The following is a 26691-nucleotide window of genomic DNA, read 5'->3' as shown; positions in this document are numbered from 1 at the left end:
ACTTAACTTATGTGGACCCCAAACATCAAAGCTTTTCACATAACCAAGCTGGTGCAAATGATTTTCAATGCTTGATTTGGATATTTTGAGTATGCCAGCGATCTCTCACGTGGTATAACATTGATTATTCTCAATTAATGTCTTGACTTTGTTACTATCAACTGGTCTACCTGACCGTGGAAGAACATCCAGTGAGAAATCTCTAGTATGAAACTTCACAAACCACTTTTGACATGTTTGATCAATCACAGTACTTTCTCCATACACTACACAAATCTTTTTTTGCATTTCATTTGCATTTTTACCTTTCTTGAAATAATAAAGCATAACATGCTGAAAAAGTTGCATATTTTCTTCCACCTTCAATATTGAAATGGATGCACAAAAAGTCACCAATTTTGAGAATGTTTTTTTAAATGCATGCTGATATGAAAGCTTTCACAATACAATCTAACAAAATTTTTCTAATGAAGTTCAAGACAACTAAGTGGTACTAGAGCCATCTTACAGACAAAAAACCAATGAACATTTTGGTCAACCCAATATGACACTGCTGTGTGAATTTTGGACCAAAATTATAGTCTTATTCTCATGGAGCACTGGTTCTCAACTGGGGGATGATTTTGTCCCCCAGGGGACATTTGGGGATGTCTGGAGACCTTTATTGTTGCAGCTCGGGTAGGAGTGCAACTGACTTCTCGTGGGTAGCAATCAGGGATGCTGCCAACCCTCCGACAACTCACAGGTCAGATCCCACACCACAGGTCTATCTGGCCCCAAATGCCAATAGGGCAGAAGTTGAGAAATCCTGTTTTTGAGTCTAGAGCTTTCCTTCAAATATTTTTGACATTATTTGCTACTTTAAAATACATAATTACACTTAGTACTTGAAAAGTTGCCTGCTTCTTTCCCCGCAGAGGATGCGCGATTGGACATCACGGCTGTAGCAGCATTCTCAAACAGGAGCAGCGCGTGCGGTTTCCTGGCAACAGTGTGGTGTTCCCTGTGCTGCCCACACTGAGGAGGGCGTGGTCTCCTCCAGAGGACTGATTAATGAAAGGAGGTGGCACAATACATCTGAATGATAAAACACAGTTTAAAATAGTTTAATTATCTAGAAGTGGTCACCAAGAGTCAATGTATGGGGTGCCACCGGCTCACATCCGGCATCCTGCTTGATCTGGCATCCTGCCTAGCTACGTCCTTTTTACAGACCCAGCGCCCCATCGATCGCCGGCCCAGCAGCCCCCTGGGCCAGTTAGTGTGGATCATTAGGATAGGGAAACTTAGGAGTTGATGGCATAACTACAGACCTAAGAAATATATGAGGAAGGTATAATATCACTCCTGTGTCCCCTTTATTTGAGAAAAACTTGTTACCACTTGTGCCCTGATGATTTTAAATCGTAGTGGTGGGCAGGTATAATTTTCCTAAAAGATGTAAAAATGATATCCAATTCACAAAAGCTCATCATCATTTGGTGAGTAAAATTATTAATAAAGTTTTTGTCAACCATAAGTAGCCTTGACAATGGCTCAGTAGATGCTTCTTCAAAGAAAAAATGTTGAACAAATTCCATGCTTTGCATGTAATATTGGTACTATAAATTATTCCTGAAAGAGAGCTGAGACTTAGTGGCTTAGACATGTCACTTCCGGAGGGAAGAAATGCTGAGGAAGAGAAGGAAAGCCATCAGTACTCCCGGAAGCCGTCTGGAACAGTCTCCGGTTTAGTGGTTAAGGGGGTATACACCAAGTCTCTGACGCAGAGCCCAGAAAGGCTGTCATTCTAGTGAATTTAGACCTGAAATTCTGTTCCTGTTAATCAAGAGATAATTCACAACTTGACATTAGGAATATCATACATATTTATATACTACTCAGATATAAACTTCGGTGGCACTAATCACTTAATGTGTCGTGATCTTAAAGTTAGCAATGAGAAATTAAAATCCATTGTGTATTTTTCTTTCTCTGCAACCATAGTGGATCTCTCCATGGCAAATGTTAAAATCATAAGACAACACCTAACTACTTTTGTTTTTGTTGTGTTATTTTTTTACTTGAATTTATTACGGTGACACTGGTTAACAAAATTACATAGAATTCAGGTGCACAATTCCACAACATGTCATCTGTACACTGCACTGTGTGTTCACCACCCCAGCCAAGTCTCCTTCCATCACCGTTTACGCCCTCCATAGCCTCTCCCAGCGCCTCCATCCTCCACCCCCACAATGACCACACTGTCGCTGTTGCCTTTCTCATTTTCATCATTACTACATTATCCTCTGCCCTTCCCTCAAATAAAAAATCTGGACTATAAATCAGGATTCCAGCAGGAAATCAATCACAATTCACATGACTTACATGAGGAGACTTTAAAGAAGGAGCGCTCTTACACATGTGTAGGGAGAGGGAAGGGAACCAACAAGGGCGGTCAAGGCACAGAGGGCAGCAAGCGCGGGAAGGCATCTTTGGGAGTGGCAGGTTAGAGAGGGGAACGCCGTCAGCGAAAACCAGAAAACCATATCTGGGCCCTTGAGGAGGACAGGCCGATGGGAGTTCTAGTTGTCAAGGTTCTCGAGAGGCAGTGGGAGGGAATGGGGAAGAAACCTCTGATCCTACCGTCAGGCTTTCTTATCTCCACCTGACACACCCTGATGGCCAAATCCAACTGAGGCCAACTGGCTCAATAGCCAAGATAGCGCAGTCCTCGGGGCAGCTTCCTATCACACGGGAAGGGGCTAGAATCAGATCTAGGGGAAGCCGGGAAATCCACTGGGGTCGGCTGTGAAATTACACCTCAACAATAATTGTAAATAATTATAACCCTCATTCAGTCCATGTTTTTCCTACTCTTTTATTCTACGAAGCAATGCACATCTAAAGTATAGACACACCTACTGGCCTTCTGGTTTAAACACAGAACTGGCTGCACATCTTGCTTTGTTGCCTCCCAAAAACCCCACCAAAATGACAGCACAGAAATTTAAGACTTTACCTTCAAGACAAAAGTAATCAGAAAAGAAACAATAGTAGAAGAAAACTAGAACAAAATTTTGGGGAAAAGAAGGAAATTTCAACCTTGGGACATGCAAAGGGATAGAGCAAAGCAGGTAAGTTCCCCTAAAACAGGCTCAGAGGGTCTAGAGCCAACAGATCCTTTGAGTAGGAGAGGGGTAGTAAAGGAGACAGCTGGATACATAGAGATTGGCAGAAAATGTAGAAAACAGATGGACAAGGATCACCAGAGATTTGAAAGAAACTTTCAACTTAAAAGAGACCAAAGCTGAAAGGGAAAGAACGAAAAAGATGGGGTGGGGGAGAGGAAGGGAGGGAGGGAGGCAGACAATTGGAAGAAACAAGGACAATGCTAGGAGCAAGGAAAAAACCAACAATAATATAACATCCTCAGAGAGCTAAGACACTAGACTGCAATCATCACAAAGCAAAATGCTATGAGAAAGGGACAATTAGAAAATAAGTGTGGCAGAGATGTCATTGCCAACATTGTCAACCTCTTCCTCCTTAGTAACAGAACCCCAATATCATTGGCAGCAGTGACGTGTCCAGCTAAAAATATTTTCTACATTCTCTTGCAGTTAAGGGTGACCAATGTAAGTAAAAATATATGAGTGGGCTTCCAAGAAAGTTCTCCTTTATGGCACTAGCAGAACCTCAAATTGATCTCCTTCCAGCCTGGACTAGCCACAAGCTAGTCCAGAGATGACTGACACTTCTGAGTCCCACATTATGACAAATGCTGAGAGGCACTGGCCACATCTTAAGTTTGTGCCCCGAAATGACCCACCCAAAATGCAATTCTCCCCAGAGTGTTTCAGTTTTACAAAGGATTTTAATGTCACAATGGTCATCACGAGTACAAAGAGGGTTGCGGTAACTAAATTGAATAATAAAACCTGAATCTTAAATGACTTGGTAATAATCAAGGAGCCAGAAACTCATCTGGAAGTTATTAAGCGAAGTAGATTCATTTTCTTACACAAAAAGGGATTACTGTAAATTACAGTGTGGCTGTCAACCACATTCTTTTACCAGAGCTAAAGCCAAATTTCAAAAGTATCAGCTATTTGGCAAGTTATACCTTTAAGGACTGACAAGCATTTTCCAAGTCTAAAAATGTTTGCAAATTGGCTTACAGTCAGTTGTATAAACTATCCTTTAATTCTTTTTTTTTAATTTTTTATATTTTTTTTATTTATTCACTTTGAGAGAGAGAGAGAGAGAAACAGAGAAACATCAATGTGCAGTTGCTGGGGGTTATGGCCTGCAACCCAAGTATGTACCCTGGCTGGGAATCGAACCTGCGATACTTTGGTTCGCAGCCCGCGCTCAATCCACTGAGCTATGCCAGCCAGGGTGTATAAACTATCCTTTAAACAAAATACCTAAAAATGCATCTCTTTTCTTCAGGAAACCATAAAAGCTTCTCTTTTCTAAAGTAGCTCATTAGGCTAATTTTTAGTAAGACACCATAAAATGTTCTTCCTGGAAAGATCTTACAATTGTCTTCTCCAAACTGAATACAGCAGAAGAGCTGAATTGAAAGGATGGCTCAAAGACAGCAAACACGAAAAGTAACTTAAAGAATAAAAAAGATGCATAGGAACAAAAAATAATTGAGAAAACAACTTATCTATTTATTTATTTATTTCGTGAAAAGAACAAACGTAACACATTGATCTACACTCCCTACTCTCTGACGTGAAACTTCAAACAGATGGGAGCAAACAGAAGGGGGCAGTGAGCGCAAGAACACATGCCAGTGTTTGCAACAGTGCAACAAATAGGGAATTCTGTTCCTTCAACTTAAAAGTCTCGGGCAAGTCGCTAACGTTGGATTCATAAGTCCAATGGCAGAAAGGAGTCAATAGCAAAAAACTACGGAAAGGAACATGAGGGTCCCTGGAGAGAAGAGAACAGAAATACCATCAAGAAAGAGAACCCATTACTCTTAAGGTATTTGCTCATCCCAACCTTAATTTCTCATAGATTAAAAGATTTTTTATTACAGTTAAGAATAATATAGAAAGAGCTTAACAAAAACCCACATTCACAAATTAGAGGTTAGAATAAGAAGTTATTGAAATGCACAGAGGGATTCACACACATGCATATACACGTGACCTCACAAATTCGCCATTCTAGGAGATACAATAAACTCATCACTTCATAATCCATTTTCTGTAATAATTTGAGAATCATCATCATCATCATCATCATCATGGCACTGTGTGTTGAGTGTCTGCACACATTACACATTTCTGTGTACACCATGTCACCACCTTGCAATCTTCATTGCGTAGTGGTAGCCATCTGGGCCTGGGGACGCTACATGCCTTGTCCACGGTCACATGTTACTCTGGGACCTGCCATGTGCCAGGACACCACTCCAGAGCCCAGAAAGAAACAAAGACACGACGTGCCACAAACGTACACCTCCATGGCAGCTATGGGAATCTCTAATTCAAAGTCAGAAACGGTTTATTTCCTTTTTCATTAGCATCCGTTCCCAGATCAGTATGACTTTAAGCTTCATAGAGTCAGTAAATCAAACTAAGATACATGTATTCTAAACATTAAAAAAGAAAGTATCTTCACCAAATTACTATCAGCTAAAAACCCTAAGGACAGAAGAGACATCTTCCCTGTTTAGAAAAAGAGAAAGTAAATTCAGAAGATTAAAGTGACTTCCTGTGATCTTTAGCATGTCAAGGTCACAGATTTCTAAAATATGTTGAGTGCTTCAACTTTAGTACTTTTATATAGCAGACCATAATGGTTTTTTTTTTCAGACCCCTTGTCCTAACGTATATTTCCCTTAAATCTGTAAGGTTTGTACTTCTAATACATCTAGTAATGCGGGCTGGAGGCAGGGATGGGTTTTGTTAATCCAACTGAAGAGAACATTGATTTCTTGCCAACTGCTCTTACCTGTTTTCTCATGGTGCGTCTATACTAAGACTCTCCAGAAGAATTTTGTGCAGCTTGGTTTGGCTCTCATACTGACACTCCAAAGCTGTACTCTGAACAAGTGAGAGACTGCTCTCTGTCCAAATTCGACGGCCTTGTTCCCGTTTCTTTCCCTTAGATCACGTCTTCTAGTCCTGAACTCTGTTGATAATCCTCTTCCTGTCTCCGCAAAACCAAGGGTTCCTCTAGGATCCCTAGCACATTCTTGGTTTTCTGCCTAACTCTTTGACCATGGCCTCCCTTTCCTCTTCCTGTCCTCTTAACAGAAGATACTTCCCAAAGCTAAGTCCTTGTTCGTCTCTATGTGGTATGGTCTTTTCCCTTCACTGACCCATGCTGTCCCTGGGTTCCGACATCACCTGATATGGCAATTACAGAAAAAAAAATCAAAAGGTTTTTATCTATAATCGGGTCCTGTAATTCTCATTACCTTCAGATAAGCACCTTCCACACTAAGTAGACTTCTAGCTTCACTGTCCTGACAGCAGGAAAACCAAAGGACCCTTGCTCACACTAGTACCACCTCTACCCAATGCAACTGCCCTCCACCTCACTTTCCACCCGTCGTCTTTCTGGTCCAGTTCAAAAAGGTCTTCTCTAGTAGCTGCCAAATGCTTCTCCCATCCTCAAACTGCCTGCAGATTTGCTGTTCACCACGTCCATGTTTATTCCATGCCCTGTGACTGTATTCTCTCGGTCTGGGAAAGCGCAGAAAGAACCACCACAGCAAGTGTCCTCACGGTTCCCTTCCCCAGCACAAACGCACTGCCTCCAAGCTCATCACGCCCCAGGAGCAGGAAGTTATTCTCATCTCCGTGTGAATTTACACTGCATTTTATATCAAGTCGAAGCACTTTCCCATGCTTTTTAACTTAGCCCTAACTGTGAAACACGAAACAACAGAGAGAGACAGAGACAAACATGGAACAGCTAACAGCAGCACATCAGGGTGTGTGTGCCGAGACAGCAGGTACAACCATGACAGAGTGTGGGAAACAGAGGAAGGTAAATGAAGTGGTGGAGAGCTTGAGTTTGTCTGTTAGAAAAATCTGACTTCAAATGCTGGTTCTATCAGCTGTGTGGGGCTGGGAAAGAAACAACTTTTCTGAGCCACTCTTTTCTCATCTGTAAAAAATACACATATTTATAAAAAGAACAGCATCGCTCAATTCATACGACAGCTAGGAGGAATAATTAAAAAAAACAAGTTAAGAGACTTCAAAAGAAAGTTTGATGAAAGTTTCTTTCATCAAAAGAAACAAGGAGTTTCATCTTCCCCTTTCCCTCAGTTCTGAGCAAAGTCCTGTGAGAGCCTCCACCCCTCAGCATCATGAGCCACACCAGTGGGACTCCTGACAAACTGGCCCAAAGGGCAGCACCGTAGACGCTGCGGTGGGCTCCTGATGTTTCAGTTGGGGCAGGTGGAAGATATCTTCCTGTTCTCAAATTTTCAACCATTTTCTTCTCTTTCTAAACAAGGTAAAGCTATTTCTTGCTTCTCTGTCTCCAGTTAGCTGCTAGGCCTCATCCACACTCAAGCTAGAGCCACTCTCTGAGACCCGTGAGGTACTTTTGTGACTCATTCCCAAAGTTGCTGACAATGCATGTCCCCAGCACAGGATATTCAGCTAAGGAGACTCGCCTTCAAATTTTCTGGGATGTTTATATCTTATGATACTCATTTACCTTTGGGCATCTTTACAATTAGATGAACAAAGTCTATTACTCATGGTTTAAGCTTGTTTAAAAAGACATGCTTTAAACATAATCTAGAACTGAACTTGAGGAAGAAGAACAATCCTAATACAACAAAACCAACTTCTCTTGGTGAATGAAGCACAGCCAGGAAGACAGTCGGATCGCAGGGGTAAAAGATGTCAAGTATAAAGAAGTAAAAGACATGTGTTCATTCACTCATTTATTTATCCAACAACTATATACTGAGTGCCTACTAAATAGCTGGCACTGTTGAAGGCTTGGAAACAAATTAAGCCCTTGCTCATAAGCACTTATATTCTAGTGGGAATAACAACTAAACAGATACATCATGTAAAAACCAAGTGATGACAAGTGCTATGAAATACAAGAGTACAAAAGGACAAGGGCAGTTATTTTATGGGGTGGGAGCGGAAGAGCAGGTATCCTTTAAGCTGAAATCTGAATAAGTGAGAAAAATGTATCTGTGCAGAAGGAACAGCAACACGAAGGCTCTCAAATGAAAACCTTCTTCGGACAGTTGAGGAATGACAGGAAGTCGGCATGACTGGAGCATGGTAAGCAAGATGAAGAGTGGGGGCAGACAGGAGACAGGCAAGCAGGGGATGGATCGTGGCCTCACGATTCAGGTTTTACTCTGAGTGTAACGGTGGCCATTGTTGGGGGGTGGGAGGCAGGACGAGAAGACAGAGTTGGATGTGTCCTCTCCGGTTTGCATTTCGAAAGAGGAATCTGGTGGTTACTTTGGAAGCAGAGAGGTGATAATGGATATCACAGGAAGTGGTCAGATTCTGGATACATTTGAAGATAGAGCCTCCTGGATTTCTTGACAGACTGGACATGGCATGTGACAGAAATAAGACAATCATGACTTCAAAGTTGGGGACCTGAGCAAGAGGGTGAACGGTGGTGCCATTTACTAAGATGAGAAACAGTGGGGGCGTGAATAGACAGACAGCAGGAGTGGGGAGGAACTAGGAGTTGTTTTACCCAAAATGTGATGTGCCTATTTAACCCATGACTGGAAATCTCTAGTACAGTGGTTTTCAACGAATGTGCTGCAAGAATTCTCAAAATATGCAATACCTGACTATTTAGTCAAGAACACTGACCTCTTTTCCCTGAGATAGTCAAATTAAAAAAAAATGATAATAGTCAACACAATAGACATCCAATGTGAATGAATCAAAATGAAACCTATTTTTTGTCACATCAGCAAAAAATATACGTTTTGGTGTGCCAAAGAATTTTAGTGATTAGCTTATGTGTGCCATGAGATGGAAAGGGCTGAAAATCGCTGCTTTAGTAGAAAATACATGGGTCGGGAGGCCAGGAATACAAACGTGGAAGTCATCAGCATGCAGACGGCATAGAAAGCTGTGGGTCTCACGGAGTCTGCTAAGGAGAGGCTGCGGATGAAGAGGAGAAGACATGGGAAGGTGAGCCCAGACACACTCTAATATTTACTGATCAAAACAATGAGAAGGATTCAGCAAAGTAAAAGCAGAAACACCACATAAAATGGAAGAAAAGTCCAGAAGGCAACTGAAGGAAGTGTTCCCAGAAGAGAAGTGTGACCGACTGTGTCTGCTGCTGCTGACACACGGACAATATCTTCTCTGGGCAAAAGTTCCAAATTAGCCGTGCACCATTCAAGAAGGAAAGGTAAAATATTTGCTTATTTGTTCTCCTTCATCACACAGAATAAAAGACAAACAAATGAGAAAATAGAACCAGAGATATGGAAATAAGGAACCAACTGACAGCGACCAGAGGGGATGGGGGGAATGGGGGAAAGAAGGGGAAGGGTCCAGTCAAGGAGCATATGTAAAGGACCCGTGGACATGGAAATAGGGTGGGACTGACTGTGGGAGTGGGGTTTGGTGGGGCAGGGGAGAGCGATGGGGGAAAATTGGGACAACTGTAATCGAACAACAAGAAAAGAAAAAAGGAAAGAAAGGAAGGAAGGAAGGAAGGAAGGAAGGAAGACAATTTTTTTAAAAAGTCTAATGAGAAAGAATTCCAGAACCAAAGTGTATAATGAGATTCGCGAAGACTAAACTTCCTTTGGATATTATAAAATTGTGGTATGAAAAAATAATGCAGATATTTTCTTCCAACCTCAGATAGCTAGGTCAAATTTCAATCTAGTCAAGAAGGCAAAAACCTTTGATTATGCTCTTTGCTTCAGTACTTAGATGTCTGAAACACAAGAAAGTATGTGCAGCGAAAGCTTGACATAGATTTGGAAATTCTACAGACTGTACAATAACAGTACAGTAACAGTCTGTAGAATTTTTGTTAAGCCATGGACGACTAGTCTGTATAAGAAAAGAAACTGAGCCCTGGCTGGCATGGATCTGTTGGTTGGATGCAGTACTGCAAGCAAAGGGTCACCAGTTCGATTCCCAGTCAGGTTTGCAGGCCTGGTCCCTGGCTGGGGACACGTGAGAGGCAACCAATCGGTGTTTCTCTCCCTCCTTTTCTCCTTCCCTTTCCCTCCCTCTAAACAAATAAATAATTTTAAAAACAGAAGAAAAGAAACTGATAATTTTATAAATTGTATTAATAAAAAGAAACTAGTTAAATAAAATTTATCTCCTACTCCAGCTCAAAATATAACTCAATGTCACCATATAAAAATACTTCCCTTTTATAATGTTTTAAATGGTTTATTGAGCACTAATCCATTCACTTAGATACATATAGTCCATAAATCTAAAGCAGGGGTATCAAACTCATTTTCACCAGGGGCCACATCAGCCTCGCGGTTGCCTTCAAAGGGCCGAATGTAACTTTAGGGCTGTATAAATGTAACTACTCCTTAACAGTTAAGTGAGAGCTCGGCACTGCCACTGGATAAAACAAGGTGGAGGGCCAGATTCGGCCCTCAGGCCTTGTGTTTGCCACCTGTGATCTAAAGTTTGCAATTGCTCAAGAGTGTCTATCAGCAGTTTTGTAGCTTATACAGTAATTGATCAGCACGTGCACTCTGGGCACTAACCTCACAAGCCAGAACCTGCTGTGGTGTGCCGCACCAGTCAAAGATGGAAAAGAGCCAACCTCACTGCTTCGGATGGAATTAGGACTAAGAGCCCATTCTCCTCCTGACTTACAAACCCTTCACGACAGTGTACTGACCAGTGTCGCTCGTCCAGGCAGCAGAGGGTACTGATGAAGAGGTAAGGCTGTGGAGCCAAACTGTCTGTCTAGGTTCAAATCCCCAATAACCACTTACTAGTTCTAGCGTTTCCTTGAGCAAATTATTTTTCCTCTCACATTCCTTCGTTATAAGAGTATCCGTGCATAATGCACTTGCCACCTGTCTGGCGCACGGCAGAGGGAAAAAACACTAGTTGCTTCAGTAGTCAGTTACCTTCTTTTGTAAAACCTTTCCTGGCAGGTAACTCACTATTCAAGGCGGCTGTTGTAGGATGGCTCTTTATTTATGGATGGGTCTTCAAAATACTGGAGCCAAACAAAAAGTCTCACTGTAACCAATCAGTGATTACCAGTTCTGCCCACTGAACCCACACGAATTTTTCTGACCTCGCTCCTTATGAACATTCCCACTGTCCTTAAAAACAGACATAATGTCTGGTGCTGTACAACCTCATCTAAATTTACTCAAGCACCAAATTGAACATTCTGTACTCAGAAATTAGAACCAGTCTTCAGGCACCCCAAGAGGGAGGATTTTACAGTCTGGAAAGGCTGTTTACGGGCTGTGCTGGGATTCATTTATAGGATTCGCTGATGTCCATCTCCTCGGAGCCAAGTGGCAGACTGAGCGCATTAAATCTCTGTCCTCAGAGCTGTGCATAGGTGACAGCTGTGCTCCTTACTGAGACTTCAGGGTGCACCAAAAGAATTTTTAAAGAAACACTCCCAATTACTAACTTCAGAAACTAAAGCATAAGAACAGGTTCGCATAATTTATTGTTTCCTCAGGCTCAAATACATTTGTGACAGTTAACGGTCTTAAGGCAATCTGCAAACATCAATTATTGGGTTGGCCAAAAAGTCCACTTAGCTTTTTCTGTAAAATAGTTTTTCATTTTCACCAACAACTTTGATTTGGATATTTTGAGTGTACTGGCTATCTCCCGCTATTGACCTCTAGTGGGTGGAGGCCAGGGGTGCTGCTAAACATCTTCCAGTGCATAAGACAGCCCCACAGCAAAGAATTATTTGGCCAAAATGTCAACATTACCAAGAAACTTCACAAGCCACTTTTGACACTTGTGATCAGTCACAGCACCTTCTCCATACACTGCACAAATCCTTTTTTATTGCGTTTCAGTTGAATTTTTACCTTTCTTGAAATAATAAAGCATAGTATGCCAAAAATGTTATATATTTTCTTTCATTTTCAATATTAAAATGGCTGCAAAATATTCACTGATTTTGATAAGGTTTTTTTTAAATGCATGCTGATATGACAGCTGTCACAATACAATCTAACAAAATGGTTTCAAATGACGTTAAAGACAACTAAGCACTGAGAGAGTCACTGTACAGAAAAAACATAGTGGACGTTCTTGGCCAACCCAATAAATTAGCCAACCTTTTCGACTGGACACAACACATTCACTCCTTCCCCAAGCACTGAGAACTCCGTGTCGGGGACTGTAGGACACTGGAGACACTGGAAGAGCACAGACAGCTCAATCTGCAGCTCGTAACGGATCAAACAGCTCCCCCCACAAAGTCTGCTTCCTCCAGACTAGACGAGTCAGGCAAATTTGTTGATGTTGCTGTGTATTTCTTAACATTCTCAAAACAACTGCTTTTCTAGAACTCAAATGCTGTTATGTTGAGAAGCAGTTTAAAAAAGGAGGGGGAAACAAAATACACTCAGGAGCAAAACAGAACCAGACGCATAGCAACATGGAACAGACTGACAGCTGTCAGAGGAGAGGGGGCGGTTCCCGCCGAGTAGCCAAAGAGCAGATGTGAAGGACCCATGGACATGGGCAAAGGTGTGGGGGTTGCCTGAGGGAGTGTGTGTGGGGGGGGGGGAGTGGGTGGAGAGGAGCAAAGTGGGGAAAGTTGGGGCAACTGTAATAGCATAAACAATAAAATGTTGAAAAAAGAAAAAGGAAAAGGAAGGGGAGGTAAGAGGAACCAATGCTCTCTCAACACGCACAGAGGCGGCGCGAGAGCACTGCCCGGAAGGACGGGACCCAAACAGGCTGAGTAAGTCAGCACACTCCCTGCCACACTCTCGGGCCTTACTCCTCTCAGCCCAGGAGAAGCAGTGGGGAAACACGGGACAGACTGCCAGTGACCAGCGGGGAGCGGGGAGGGGGACAATGGTGGAAAGAAGGGGAGGAGATTAGTTAAAGAGCATGTGGGAATGGCCCACAGACATGGACAACGGGGTTGGAATTGACTGTGGGGGGGTAGAATGGGCAGGGGAGGGCAAAGGGGGAAGAACTGGGACAACTGTCACAGAATAACAATCAAAAATGATTAAAATAAAAAAAAGAATTTCTAGGCTTTACAAATAGATGAAGAAGCATCAGGGTGTTCTGCTTCCTCAAAACGGCCAATGGCTCCTTTCCCATCTCATCATTTAGGTGAGAATTCCAAAGGCCTGTCTCCAGACAACGCACACAGAAAGCACGACAACTCAGGGGACACTCCTTGAAGGCCCTATGGTACCCATCACCTTGGGGACTGCCCTCGCCAGGCCAGGGCCCCCCTGATCCTTTGTGACCGCATTTAGAGGGGACAGAACACTCCTTGTAACAGCTTCATCCTTCCTCCGTGGGGGGAACCCAGTGAGTCATCTGTTAGGTAAAGGCTTACCAGCATCAGCAGCAGTCTGAGGGAAAGTGGGCCATGATGCGTCTTTCATCTCTTTATTTGGAGGGAAAATGCTAATGACAATTTTTCCACTCTGGCCTGTATCTGGAGAAGCTGGGACCCTGCTCCCCTGTTCACGGTTGTGAATTAGCACAGAGCTTTCAGAGGGTAACTTGGCGACAGAACCAGAGAATCATTCATTCCCTTTGGCACAGCCAGTTCACTTCTCTAACTGGTCCAAGGACACCCTGTTTTATTAAAGGTGCCAGTTCTTTGTACTTCCCTACACTTGAAAAGAGGTCCCTGTGCAGTCTTCGGTGTACCAGGTCGCTGGAAGGACCCGGGATGACTGACAGTGTACTGGAATCCTCCCTGTTCCTCAGGAAATACCTCGACCAGCCTGTTTACACTTCCTGGAGTCAGACTGTTCTCACGGCCTCCCTACCCCGCTCTCTGTTTGTGTGAATCAGTTCCTTCCCCCAAGGATGCTGTGCACTCCCTCCCCTCCTGTCCTAAGATCCTTTCTCATTTGCCAGCTAAAGATATGTTCAACAAATAGTAAAATGCTGCACTGAAAAAGGAACAAAGTGACATAAAGACATTTTATGGTTGTTTAATAGTACCTGAGCAATCTGTGATGCTAGAAATCAGAAGTGTGGTTGCTATGAGAGGTGGAGACCAAGTGTCCTTCTGGAAGGATACTTTCCTGAGTGATAAAAATGTTTTATGTCTCAATTGGGGTACTGGTTACACGAGCAGGTACATTTGACCAAAATCCTGCAAATGGGTATTTAAATCCTACGCATTTCACCACATGGAAACATTATCTAAGCAAAAATACACTACTCTGAGCAATTCCTGAAAGTTGTGCTGAATGCAGCTTCAAGATCTTGCAACTAGTTATCAAGCCGCCAGGTCCCAGCCTGGTGGGCAAAAGCATTAGCCCCTCTCCAGCCTGCCCTCCAGGGCTGCCCCCTCTGGGAGCCCACCTGCCTCACCAGGCCGACTGGGGCTGCCTCCCAGACGCCCTCACTACACACCGTGCAAACCTCCGTTATGCCAATTACCTGACTTTAAAACCCCATTTTTAAATGTTGTTAAAGCCACAGTCTTTTCATCAGGCACCATGCCAAATCCTCCAGCAAAGGGTAAGACACTGTTCCTGCCTTCAGTTAGTCCATAGTCTAGTATGGAAAAAATGGACACAATGGTACCAGAGAGAGCAAAACGAGAGGCTTCCAGGAGCAATAAGGAAGGGGAAGGAAGGGGTGGGGGGAAGGTTTGATGGTTCAGAAAAGGTTCCCGTAAAGGTGGATTTTAGCTCAATGTGGAGGAACGAAGAGCAGTAATGGGTATCAGGTGAAGAAGGCATACGCAGTAGTGGCTGCACAGCAGCCTGGAGGGGCGAAAACGCACCCTGTGCACGAGGACACACACTCGAGGACCAGGGAGCACCGCCTGCCTTCCGGTTAGCAGCGCCTTTAACTGGCACGACCGCCATGGGCGGTTCAAAGACGAAAACTGAGGCCCACAGGAGTTCAGTGGCAGAGCCAGGACTTAAACAATGACGGATTCCAAAACTGTGCTTCCTCCCCTTTTTTATTCTCAGTTTTACTGAGCTATCATTGACACACAGCTCTGTGTAAGGTTAAGGTGTTCAGCATGATGATTTGACACACATATATTACTCAATGATTACCACAATAAGTTTAATTAACACCCATCTCCTCCTGTAGTAACCAAAAAATTTTATTTTCCCTGTGATGAGAACTTTCAGAATCTACTCTCTTAGTGCATTTCAAACAGACCACACAGCACTGTTAACTGTGGTCACCCTCGATGGGCCGAAGGTGGTCAGAAGGTACAAACGTCCAATTAAAACATAAATTAGTACTGGATACGTAATGCACAAAACTGTGCTCTTAATCTTCATGATATTCGGCAACTACACAAACAGTTATGGAGAAAATAACCCCAAAATAAAGATAGACATATAAGCAGAGACCAGCTTACAAAGGATTGTGAATGCTGCACTTCCCAGCATTATGTAAGGACTGCGGACTTTGAAATCTCATCACTCCCCAGAACACAAGGATAACAAGATCAGGTTTGTATTTCGAAAACATTTTGACTGCAACAGCTAGTATAAGAATTGCTTTCTAACATTTAAAATGTTTAACAAATTTTTACCATCTTAGGATTTTCAGGTTTACTGTGTTATTTGAAACTAATATGTAATTGCCAAAAAAGCTTCTATGAATTCAGTAACATTTTCAAATGAATGTTTACATCACTCTGCATCAACCTTTTTCATCTCATGGCACACATAAACTAAATGCTAAAATTCTGCAGCACACCAAAACATACATTCTTGCAGCTCTGACAAAAAAAGAAATAGGTATAATTTTGATTAATTTGAATCTGACAGCTGTTGTTGTGTTGGCTGTTGTCACCTTTCCATCTGACCATCTAAGGGAAAAGAGGTCCATGTCCCTGACTAGTCAGGTGCTGCACGGTGTAAAAATTCTTGCAGCGCAGCAGTTGGAAATGGCTGTTCTACCTACATGTGGAAAGCACCAGCACAAATTCCCTTGATCCCTAGTGGAAGGGATGCAGTTTGGAAAAAGAGGGAAACCTCTTAGGAGGAGTCTGCCTAGAGCAGTGGGGTACAGTTCTTTAGTTTAGCATCAAAGGTAAGCAGAGCTGGTGACCAGCACTTCCCTGAAGGGTAAAACTGGAGGCAGGTGGAGCAAACAGGCCAGCTGGAAGCAACTGGGGAAGGATTCATATTCTGGTGCCAGGCAAGGCAATGAGCTCTGTTGGCATCCCTTCGGTCCTTCCACAAGGTGACAGTGATACTAAAGAATCAAACTCAGAGATAGCAAGTGAGCAGGGAGGTGGTATTTTAACCCCAACCTAGAGTGGTTTGTTAACCCGTTAACTCACAGACTGGAAACGAGTGACCAGCCAGCACAATGAGCCATACACCCACTTTCCAATCTTACTGGTATTTTGAGTGATTGCTCCAAGACATCTTAATGCCCCAAAACAGAGAGATGGAGGAAACTATTAGGTACTGAAAATTAAAAGGCGCTGCAGAAAATGACTAAAATTAGAGGGCCCAGGCTGCATGTTCTCCCACTTCTCCACCCACCTCATGACCTAGAATCAAGCTTCCCCTCGGCCTTTGCCTTCGAACCATTACACTATTTGGGTTTCAACCAGTGTTTAATCATAAACCAGCTCTGCTACATTATTAATATTCCAAGCAGCATTTCTAACCAGGTAATATCCAATATGCTTATGTTGAATTACCTTAAAGGGTGGCATTCCTACATTTGTTCTGAATTGAAAAATTAAACTAACTAGAAGTATATTTACACTTTAAAGTATCTAAGTACAATCTGAAATAGAGTCATAAAATGATAGTAATTGGCAGAATAATAACCACGAGCCCTCACCTCACCCTCTCTCCCCCCACCCAAAATGAAATAAATAAAACTTTAACTTTGAGTGTGGCAATAATACATTAGCTATTTGAAATCAAAGGTGGAGAATGGTGATGGCAAGGACATAATGTCATGGACTCTGGTCATCATTCAAAGTTTTACAAGGTTACTGTAGGTTCTTGACCTTGGGCTATTCAAAGCAGCAGCTGAGAATAAAGGTGGCAGATTGCATTACATATAATATACATATTATATAATATACTATTATAATGCATGTATGTATGTATACACACACATATAAATGACCTTATTATGCTTCAATATATGTAAAGGAATGTAATCAGAAAGGAAAAATGAAGCAAGAATATTAGCAAGCAGGAGAAAGATTTACACTATACTCTTCCTTACTTTCCAAAATACTTTATAAAACACACTTTGAAACCAATATTTTATATCCAAATTAGGGGTTCTTGGAGTTAAAGAGGTTGTGGCAATGAGAGAGTTGTTCATTCTGCTTTTCCTGGCAAAAATAATACTTTAAAGTATGTGCTTTGGTGGTAAAAGCAAAGCTAAGGAGACAAGTAAATTTGGGTGCTAACTGAAAAGAAATAAATAAACCTAAGCGTGAACACACAGCTGTTACTTCCAGAGTATACCAAAGTGTATGTAAATATGTAAGTCCATTTATTCACATGTCTGCGAGGGATGCACTGCCTTGCTCCCTGTGGCACTAGGGAGAAAACACTTAATTTTAGCTTTATTAATTATATTAAAATCATATATCAAAACCTTTAGAAAGATTTGGCTCTCTGCTAATGACACACAGAACACTTCCATTGCTGAAAACCCCTGTAGATGGAGCGGGACGGAGGGGAGGACAGCACATTTACCACGGGCCATCATTACACCTTTTATCGCCATGCACTTCCCCAACTTGATTAGACAGAAACTTCTCACAGAAGTCCAACACCAGGACGAGCAAGCTAAGATGAACAAGGAAGCTTCAGATTTTAACAGTGTGCCTTCTACAAAAGAAAGGGGTGTGAAATCACCCTTATGCACAGATTTTCTGAAGCAAATACAGGACATGCAGATGCAAACTCCACACAGGAGCCACATCCGATCAGAAAAAGTCCCCATGTGTCTGCCCTTCTCCCCGCTTCCATCCCCAGCACTCAAACACAAAAAGAAAGTTTAACTTCTTTTCTAAAATTATGCAGAACAAACACAACTCATGGAAAATTACCTTTGGAAGCCCTGACTTTTCCAAGTTTATGAATGAGGGAAGTTGTTTCTCTTAACTACATTGCTGGAATTTTTCCACTCTCATTTCAATTCAAAATACAGCGTCTGTTCCTCCCCCAGCCTCCCTGCCCTCCCCTCACACCTTCCCGAGTCACCTTCAGACTAGCTCAAGGTTTCAGTTCAAAAAGAAAACAAAAGTTAATTTTTTAGATATTCCCTACTACCTAGCGGGTAATCCTACTCACACTTCACATGCCTTTACTGAGAGTAAAAACTGTAATGTTTTGTTTCTTCAACCTATACACATTTATTTCTTTGAGGACAAATGAATTATTTTTAAACAGTCTGCTTTGGGGTTCTTGAGTATGTTGTTTTTCCATAAAACAATCTTTAAACCTGAATTTAATGTTTAAATGTTTTGATCCATATGTAAATGTGAATTAGTTAAATGTGCATTGCTACATTTGAACTGAATGGGAATAAGCCAACACGTGGCATCAATAACTCCTGAGTGACTGCAAGGCTGGTGCAGGCAACCGCTTTCTAACAAGCAACTGTTCCCGGGTCACGTCTGCTGGGAAGAAGTCTTCAGCATCGGCTTAAAAGTGCGGAGGGTGGGAGGGAGGAGGGGTGTAAGGGAGTAAATGGTAATCGAAAAAATACAGTAAAGAAATTTAAAGTAAATATAAAAAGTCATCTTCTCCATCCAGTGGAATAACGGCCAGAAGTCCTGCTGCTAACTTTCAGCAGATGTTAACCCTAAGATGTCCATGAAGAAGACTCTAAAAGACCCTCTCCCCCTTTTTTTAATGGGAAAGAAGGGGATAGATTTTGTGTCTCAGGCTCAGCTGCGAAGGTAACAGCCTTTCACGAGTGACCCCAGGATATCTTACCTCATCAATGCCGACTCCGAGGTACAAGCCCTGACTTCCACCCCCCGGGGCTCCGGATGCTTCTTCGGAGAAAGTGTCTCTCCGGGAGAGCCACAGGTGTCTAAACTCCCCCTCCCGCCCTCACACACAACACACACTCAACACACTGCCATTGCAGGTATACGTTGGGCATCTCCACTTCCAGCCACCCACAGAAACGCCCCCGAGGCCCCTGGGCCGACTCTGCCCCGCAGAGAGACATCCCGGACCTCCCCGCGCCTTCGCGGGCGGGCCCGCAGGGATGCGCGGTCCTCGAACCCGGGGGATCCAGCGCTCGACTCGGCTCTGGCAGAGGACTCTGGGGACGCTGGCGAGACCGTTGCGGGTGGGGCCGCGCAAAACTTAGCCGGACGTTAAAGGATTGGATAAGCAGAACTTGCAAAGTACACCCAAGTGCACGCGCAACCCAGCCGGCTGCCACGCGCCCGCGAAGGCGCGGTGAAGAGGGTGCAGCGCAGAGTGGCGGGGACGCCCTCACCTAGCGACGCCCTCAAAGCCGTGCATACAGAGTCAAGGCACTCACCTCTACCCATCTTTGGGCTTCGGCGAACGCTACGGCGCAGTCGGCCTCGACCTCCTGCATCTCTTCCAGGACTAGGGAGAGAGACGGTGAGAGAGACACGTCGGGCGCGGGGAGGGGCAGGGGGTCCCACGCGCGTCTCGGCTGCTGCCCGGCCTCTGCTCCGACCGGAGGACGCCCGGGCTCTCGCTCCCTTTGTTGCGCTCTGCGGCTCAGTAGGATCTGAAGACGTGGCTTTCTCCAAACTCTTGAAAACTACCCCAGTTCCGCGGAGACACGTGCGGCGGAGCGGAGCGACCAGCGGCGTTGCGCGGCACCGACAACTGTCCCGACTTCAAAAGTCGCTGCGCTGCCACCGCCCTCTCCGGAACGGCCCCGCCCCCGCCCACCCCGGGCCGCCCAGTGGCCGCTTCCGTCCGCCCCCCTGCGGCTCCCCGCGCTCCCCGGCCGCAGCCGCCTTTGCGGTCAGACTGTCTGGGCCAGGGGATGCCACGGTCCGCCAGAGGCCGGGTCCCGGGCCACGCTCCCGCTCCCGCGCTGCCCACGCGGAGCGCAGCTCCACCCCGAGGGGACGTTTTCCAGCGTCCGCATCCCTCCCGCCTCCGCCCGCCAGGCAGCCCTCCACCTCCCGCGGCCGCTGGAAGAGGCGCCCCCCGCGGCTCCAGGCCGCAGGGCCGCCTGACATACCAGGAATAGCTGCACCCAACTGCACCTTTCCCGGCGAAGAAACTTCTGCAGGGCAACGCGGCCCAGCCCAGCTCTCCGCCCTCACCTGAGGGCCCACTAGCGGCGCCCGGCTCCTGCCCAGCCCGCTGGTGCGGCGTGCGCGCCCCACCCCGAGCTGTCGGACCCTGGCAGTCGCCTGCGCCCTCCTGGCCGCAGGTGGGGGTAGTGGCCTGGGCACAGGCCGCCCCTTTCCCCCAGCCTGGGCCGGCCCTGCTCCGCCCTGCTTCCAGGTTGGTGCGATGAAAAGTACCTGCCCGTCAGCAAAGGGTTCCAGGGGAAGGGAACCGTGCGTTTGTCCCGCCCCTCGCCCACTCCCCTGGACCGCCCCTGCCCTGAGCGTCAAACCCGCACCCGCTCCGGTTCGGGTTCACTCTCCGGCGGGCGGAGGGCACCGTCTGCGCAGCGTCCCGGAGAAGCTGCACAGCGCCGGAGGCGTGAGTTCTGGGGCTGGCTCACTCGGATTCTTTTCACACACAAATCAGACGGAAGGGAACCTGCTCAGCTGTCGCGACTCCCTTGGGACCTCGCTCAGCTGCTACTGAAACCCTATCCAGGCCGCACGTTAACCGCAGCAACTTCGGGGGAATATAAGAATGGATTCTTACTCCTTTAAAGAAAGCAATCCTTTTTCTTTGATTTTCCTGGTTGATTGTTTACTCTTTATGATAAAAAAAGACATCAAATATTTAACAATTGTTTACATTTTACCGTATTCATCACCTTTTCTGCTGGAGTTTTAAAGCTATTGTGATGTTTCACTCCTAAATACTACAATATACGTCTCATTTTTTAAAAATCTTCACCCAACGATTTGTTTTCATTGATATTAGAGAGAGAGATATATCCATCGGTCACTGTCATCTTCAGCAGGCACCCTGTCGGTGATCGGACCCCAACCTGCAACCTAGGTGTGTCTGTGCGGTGACCGAGGATCGAATCTGCGACCCTTCGGGGCACGGGACGGCGCGCCCAGCCAACTGCGCCCCCTGGCCAGAGCTACATTTCATTCTTAAAAGGATACTTTCTGTGTAACCACGTTGCCATTTTCACAGTTAACTAAAGCTAAACATAATTAGCTACTGTCAATTGTTATAAAACAGAAAGTGTGTGTCCATCCGTGCTAGCAGAACCAAATGCTAAACCCCAAGAATCGCAGTGGAGAAATGTTGGCCATTTTGTTATGAACGGCGCTATCCAGGAGAAAGGGAAGCTGGTGCTCAAAGTCCAGACCCCTGGATAGAGGGGTCCGGGCGCACATCGCAGATTTTCAGGGTGAACCCCAACACAGCGTGGGTTAGGGGTTCCAGCCGGCTGGGAGGTGTGCGGTGAGGCGAGGGTAATGAATCATTGCTTCAGGTCTGGGGGACAGTTCTGAGGTCCGTTTCCGGGGTTCCTGTGTCGTAGAAAAAAGTAACCAGGGGGCATCATCCCACCTTAGGAACTGAAACGTAACTTAGGGCAAATGCTTTCTGTGTAGTCTGGCAGAGGACCAGACTCTTCAGTGCCTGGTACACTAGGCAGGTACCAGCAGTAGTACCGGCTACTGTCTTCTGCTGCCTACAGGGCCGCTGATCATCGGGGGAAAGGCTAGGTCTCTGAGGGAGGGGGAGGAGGGGAGAGAGAGAGAGCGATGATTTATTTCTAAGCTTAGGATTTAAAGTAAAATTTAATGAGTCATAAAAACCCTCAGTTTCACAGTTTATACCCAATCTAGACCTACATTCCTCCAACTGACCCCAAAAATGTCTTTCATAGCTGACTAACTCAGACCAGGGGCCAAACAACTGACCACACATTGCATCTTTTCTAAACCTCGACTAGCCTCCCCCTTCCTACTCCCTATTTTGACATTGTCATTGTCTTATAAAAGAAACCAGCGCAGCCTTCTGGGTTTACTTTAGGATGTCTTCGTGGTGTCTTCAACATCCTTCTACTTCCTCTGGATGTCCTGTTACCTGGAAGTTTAGATCTAGACTGGGTTACAACTTACTTACTCTTCTGAATAACGACTTCACCTACCTTCTTCCTGTCTGCAGTGATCTCTTGAGGATGGTCTTTTCTCCTACATTTATTTTTGTTCAACCCTTTTTTCATTAGCACTCTCTGGAATCGATGGGTTTGTTCAGAAGAGCTAGGAATTGTTATTGCAGAAGCAGGAGGCCATTGATTGGACTATCTCTTTGCCTCCTGGCTATGCTATGATCAGACCAAACCCCAAAATGAGGATGAAATAATAAAAGAAACTGGAAAATGTTTTTCTCTTCCTGGCTATTCAAGATCTATTCTGTTATATATTTAGTGAGCACTGTATATAGGTAAAGGACTAGATTTCATAAGTAATACAGAAAATTGTTTTAAAATATAGACACTGAACTTCATGAACTTCCAATCCAGTGGAAAGACAGACATTCCTCAATCTTCATGAGTGTTGTTACTACAGTTTCTCTAGAGGTATGTTACACTATTTAAAGCTGCTTCTCTGTAATTGACTTAGGACAGCAGCCCAGGATGTTAAGAAGTACACAGACTTGGGGATCTGAGTGAGGAAGGTTACCAAGTTATCAAACTCCCTAAGCCTGTTTTCTCATCTGGAAAATGTAGTAAAAAATAACTACGTCAAAGGGTTCTTGTGAGAATTAAATATGATGGAGTGTGTAAAAAGCCCAGGGCATTGCTGGCATGGGGCAGACACTCAGCAAATGGTGGTTATTTCCCTAGTCTTTCTCTCTAATAGCAGAGTGTCAAATATGGATTTTTCCTAATGAATGGACATTCTTCTGTTTGCTCAGATACTCAATGGAAAGAGCTGTAAGGTACTGCAGATTCTGTTTCAGGTCAGCTCAGGCACCAGCCATTTGTCTCTAGGACTGCAAATTTGCAAATCAGAAGATCCAAATCCAATTCTTTGCCTCCTAACATCAGTCATGAGAAAGATGTGTGGAGTTCTGTAGAGAAGGGCAACCTGCCTTGGGAGTTTAAAAGAAAATTCACAGTGAGAAAACATGATGAATGTCATTTATTTTCCGAAAGCATTTGAGGTGTTTTCAATATTTTAAAACAGTACAATTGTCACGTTTTTACCCATTAGTGATGAAATGAGCTGTTGGTGGGAGAAAGTGGTACAGTCTCTCTCCAAAGTAATTTGGCAATAAATACTAAAGTTTTCTAAATGCTCTGCTGCGGCACTTTCACCTCTGGAAATTTACCCTAAGGCCATGAGCAAAGATGTATGTCTGTGGTTGGGCACAGAGATGCAGTACCCAAACCTCCCTTTAGAGGAACCAAGTCAACGAGAGCCTCCATCTGTCAGCACCTTGGAGGTGGGCCTCAGCCCCAGAGCACAGCCTCACAGCACAGCCCCAGAGGCACCCTCCTCTGGTGACTGAGTGGCATGAAGTTATAAAAGCCCAGTCATCTCCACCCAACGCAGGTCAATTGTGAAGGGGCCTTTCCACAGACGCACCTGCTGTTAAAGCAGGCTGCAGGCCGGTATCACAGCTCCTCTTCTCCCTGGCCCATTCCTGCTGCCTCCCTCTTCAATTCACTGGGGGCGATCCCTAATAAATATCTAATACTTCATACGCCACCCCTCCACTTCTGGAGGATTCGCCTATGGTGGCATGAAGTGTGATGTGTTGAAAATAAGAATCCCAAAGCAATCTAAACCTCCAACAATAGGGTTGGGGGAGTAAACTGTGGTTTTTCCATACAGCAAAATATTGTGCAGCCATTAAAAATGTAGGACAATATTCAATGACACAAGGAGATGTTACAAATATATTGCAAAATGAAAAAAAAATGTTTAAAGCATCTTAATTTCTGACTGTATTTTTAAGATGCATAATTTTTCCACACAAAACAAGTTGGGGAAACAACTTCACACAGATTTTTAGTACTGGCTATTTCTGAAAGGAGATTTTGTACTTCCCTTTCTTTAACAAGTTTTTTTTTTGCAAGAGACATGTATATTAATTTTATAAATGAAAAAATTTGTATGACACAAAGACATGGCCAAATTTGATTTTCAGCCTTGTTCTACAAACTTTGACCTCCTCCTGCCTTCCTGGCTTGCTCAATGGCCCCACACCTAAAAGCCGGGGGTCATGTTGGACTTCCTCATCTTTCATTCCCATGTGCACCCTCTTCCTAGTTCTGTCCATTTTTATCTCCTAAATATTTCTCCACCTGGTCCCTCTTTTCCATCCCTATTTCCACCACCTTAGTTCTGGCTCTCGTTAGCTCTCAGCTAGATTTCAAAATTCACAGGACCTTTCTCAGAGGTAAATCTAATTGCACTGCCAACACATCCCCCCAGTCAACTCCTCACTCCAGGACTCCCCATTGCCTTCAGGGGCCTTCTGATGGTTGCCAGCAGCGCCCTCCTCCAACCATGTATCCTGACCCATGTTTCTCCCTTTGTAAGAAATGTGCTTCCCTTCCTTTCTCTACCTGGCTTTCACGTATGGATTCTTCCAGGCTCAATTCAAGCCTCTTCTCAGATCCTTCAAAAAAAAATCTTTGCCAATTGTGCTGGGCTAGGTTAGGTATCTTTCCTTTATGCAGTCACAGCCCCTTTCACGAGGTATTGCCTGTCTCCCTCCTTGCACGGTGAGCACCCAGTTCAGTGCCTGACACCTGCCTGGTGTCTGACAAGTGTTTATTGACTGGAGTGTGTGTGTATGTGTGAACTTACAACTCTTCTTTTAAAATATTTTATTTACTTATTTTTAGACAGGGGAAGGGAGGGAAAAAGAGAGAGAGAGAATCAATGTGTGGTTGCCTCTTACATGGCCCCCACTGGGGACCCGGCCACAACCCGGGCATGTGCCCCGACTGGGAATCGAACCTGCGATGCCTTGGTTCACAGCCCGCACTCCATCCACTGAGCTACACCAGCCAGGCCTGAACTTACAACTCTTAATGCACAGAAGTAAGTATCAACTATTGATAGCACCAGAGTGGGAAATACCACTGATTACTGCAGCTAATATGAGATTTTTTTTTAAAACAGGGTTTCTTAACAGAAGTTGAGAAACTATCATCAGTTTGAGCCAGATAATTCTTTGTCATGGAGGACTGGCTCGTGCATTGTAGGATGTTTAGAAGCAACCCTGGCCTCCACCCACTAGATGCTAGTTGCACTCCTGCAGATGTGATAAACAAAAATGTCCCCTGTGGAGGTGGGGGGATCACACCTAGTTTAAAAGCCAGTGCTTGCAGGGAGAGACTAGTTTTGTTAGGTAATGCTTTGGTATAGTAGAAGTATAAATGAGGCTGAAGTTTGTTGCAGCAAGTGGGTGAAGGACAGTGGAGAGGAATGACCATGAACCGGGTGGGGAGGGGGGCGGAAGGGCTATTCTGCACTATACGGAAGGGAGGGGCAGGAGAGAACTGGACTGAATGATGCCCGGGCCAAAGATTGTAAGAATGACGGGACCTGGTGGCTGAAAAGAATCGCAGAAACAATGGGAATTATCCTAATGAAAGAATTTTTCACGGTGGTTGCTAATATTTCATAAAAGTGTCAGCCCTTATGAGTTCAAAGGTAGCCAACATCTGGATTGCGTGTACATTTCTCAAGCTTCTATAACACCTTTATTAACAGGAAGGATGACTCCAGAAGGAATACATTAAATATAATGAAAATTGTCTTGGCTTGCAGATGATATGCTCTTATATAAAGAAAATCTATATAATACTTTCTAAAGACTTTACAAAAATACTTAGAACTAGAAAAATTTAGCAAAGTTGCAGGATACAAGTACTCAACATACAAAAATCAGTTGCATTTCTATACACTAAAAAATGAAATTTAAAAAAAATTCCTTTTTATAATAGCATCAACAAAGTAAAATACTTATGAATAAATTGAACCAAGGAGGTGAAAGACCTTTATAAGGAAAACTTTAATACATTGATGAAAGAAACTGAAGAAGACACTAATAAATTTAAAAAAGAAAAACAAACATGTTCTTGGATTAAAAAAATTAATGTTGTTACAGTGTCCATACTACTCAGAGATCTAAAGATTCAACACAATCCCTGTCAAATGGCATTTTTCACAGAAATAAAGTATACAATCCTAGAATTCATATAGAAACACAAAAGGCCCCGAATAGCCAAAGCAATCTTGAGAAAGAACAAAGGAGGAGGCATCACCCTTCCTGATTACAAACTTTAGTACAAAGCTATAGTAAACAAAAGAGTACAGTACTGAATAAAAACAGAAACACAGACCAATAGGACAGGATCCAGAGCCCAAAAATAAACCCAAATATACATAGTCCACTAATAT

At 44.1% G+C, this 26691-nt stretch overlaps 1 protein-coding gene across 2 annotated transcripts in view; it reads right to left on the bottom strand.

The window, feature by feature from the left end:
• The window catches only part of LMO7 (LIM domain 7), a 218459-nt gene extending 198045 nt beyond the window's left edge, over nt 1-20414 (bottom strand). Inside the window, exons 1-2 of one of the 2 annotated variants that reach the window (XM_045838967.1) lie at nt 20358-20414; nt 19674-19744 (exon numbers count right to left, since the gene is read on the bottom strand). In XM_045838967.1, coding sequence (XP_045694923.1) covers nt 19674-19733 — 60 coding nt within the window. In that variant the 5' untranslated portion in view covers nt 19734-19744; nt 20358-20414. Of the gene's footprint in view, nt 1-19673; nt 19969-20357 lie in introns of those variants that run through there. The other variant, XM_045838969.1, reaches the window with a different exon arrangement.
• Nucleotides 20415-26691: the final 6277 nt, after the last annotated feature.

This window comes from Phyllostomus hastatus, unplaced genomic scaffold (assembly GCF_019186645.2).
Source record: "Phyllostomus hastatus isolate PE091 unplaced genomic scaffold, TTU_PhHast_1.1 phas_contig_29, whole genome shotgun sequence".
NCBI lineage: Eukaryota > Metazoa > Chordata > Mammalia > Chiroptera > Phyllostomidae > Phyllostomus > Phyllostomus hastatus.
Note: the sequence above shows the minus strand (reverse complement) of the source record. Positions and strands in the feature narration are given on the sequence as shown.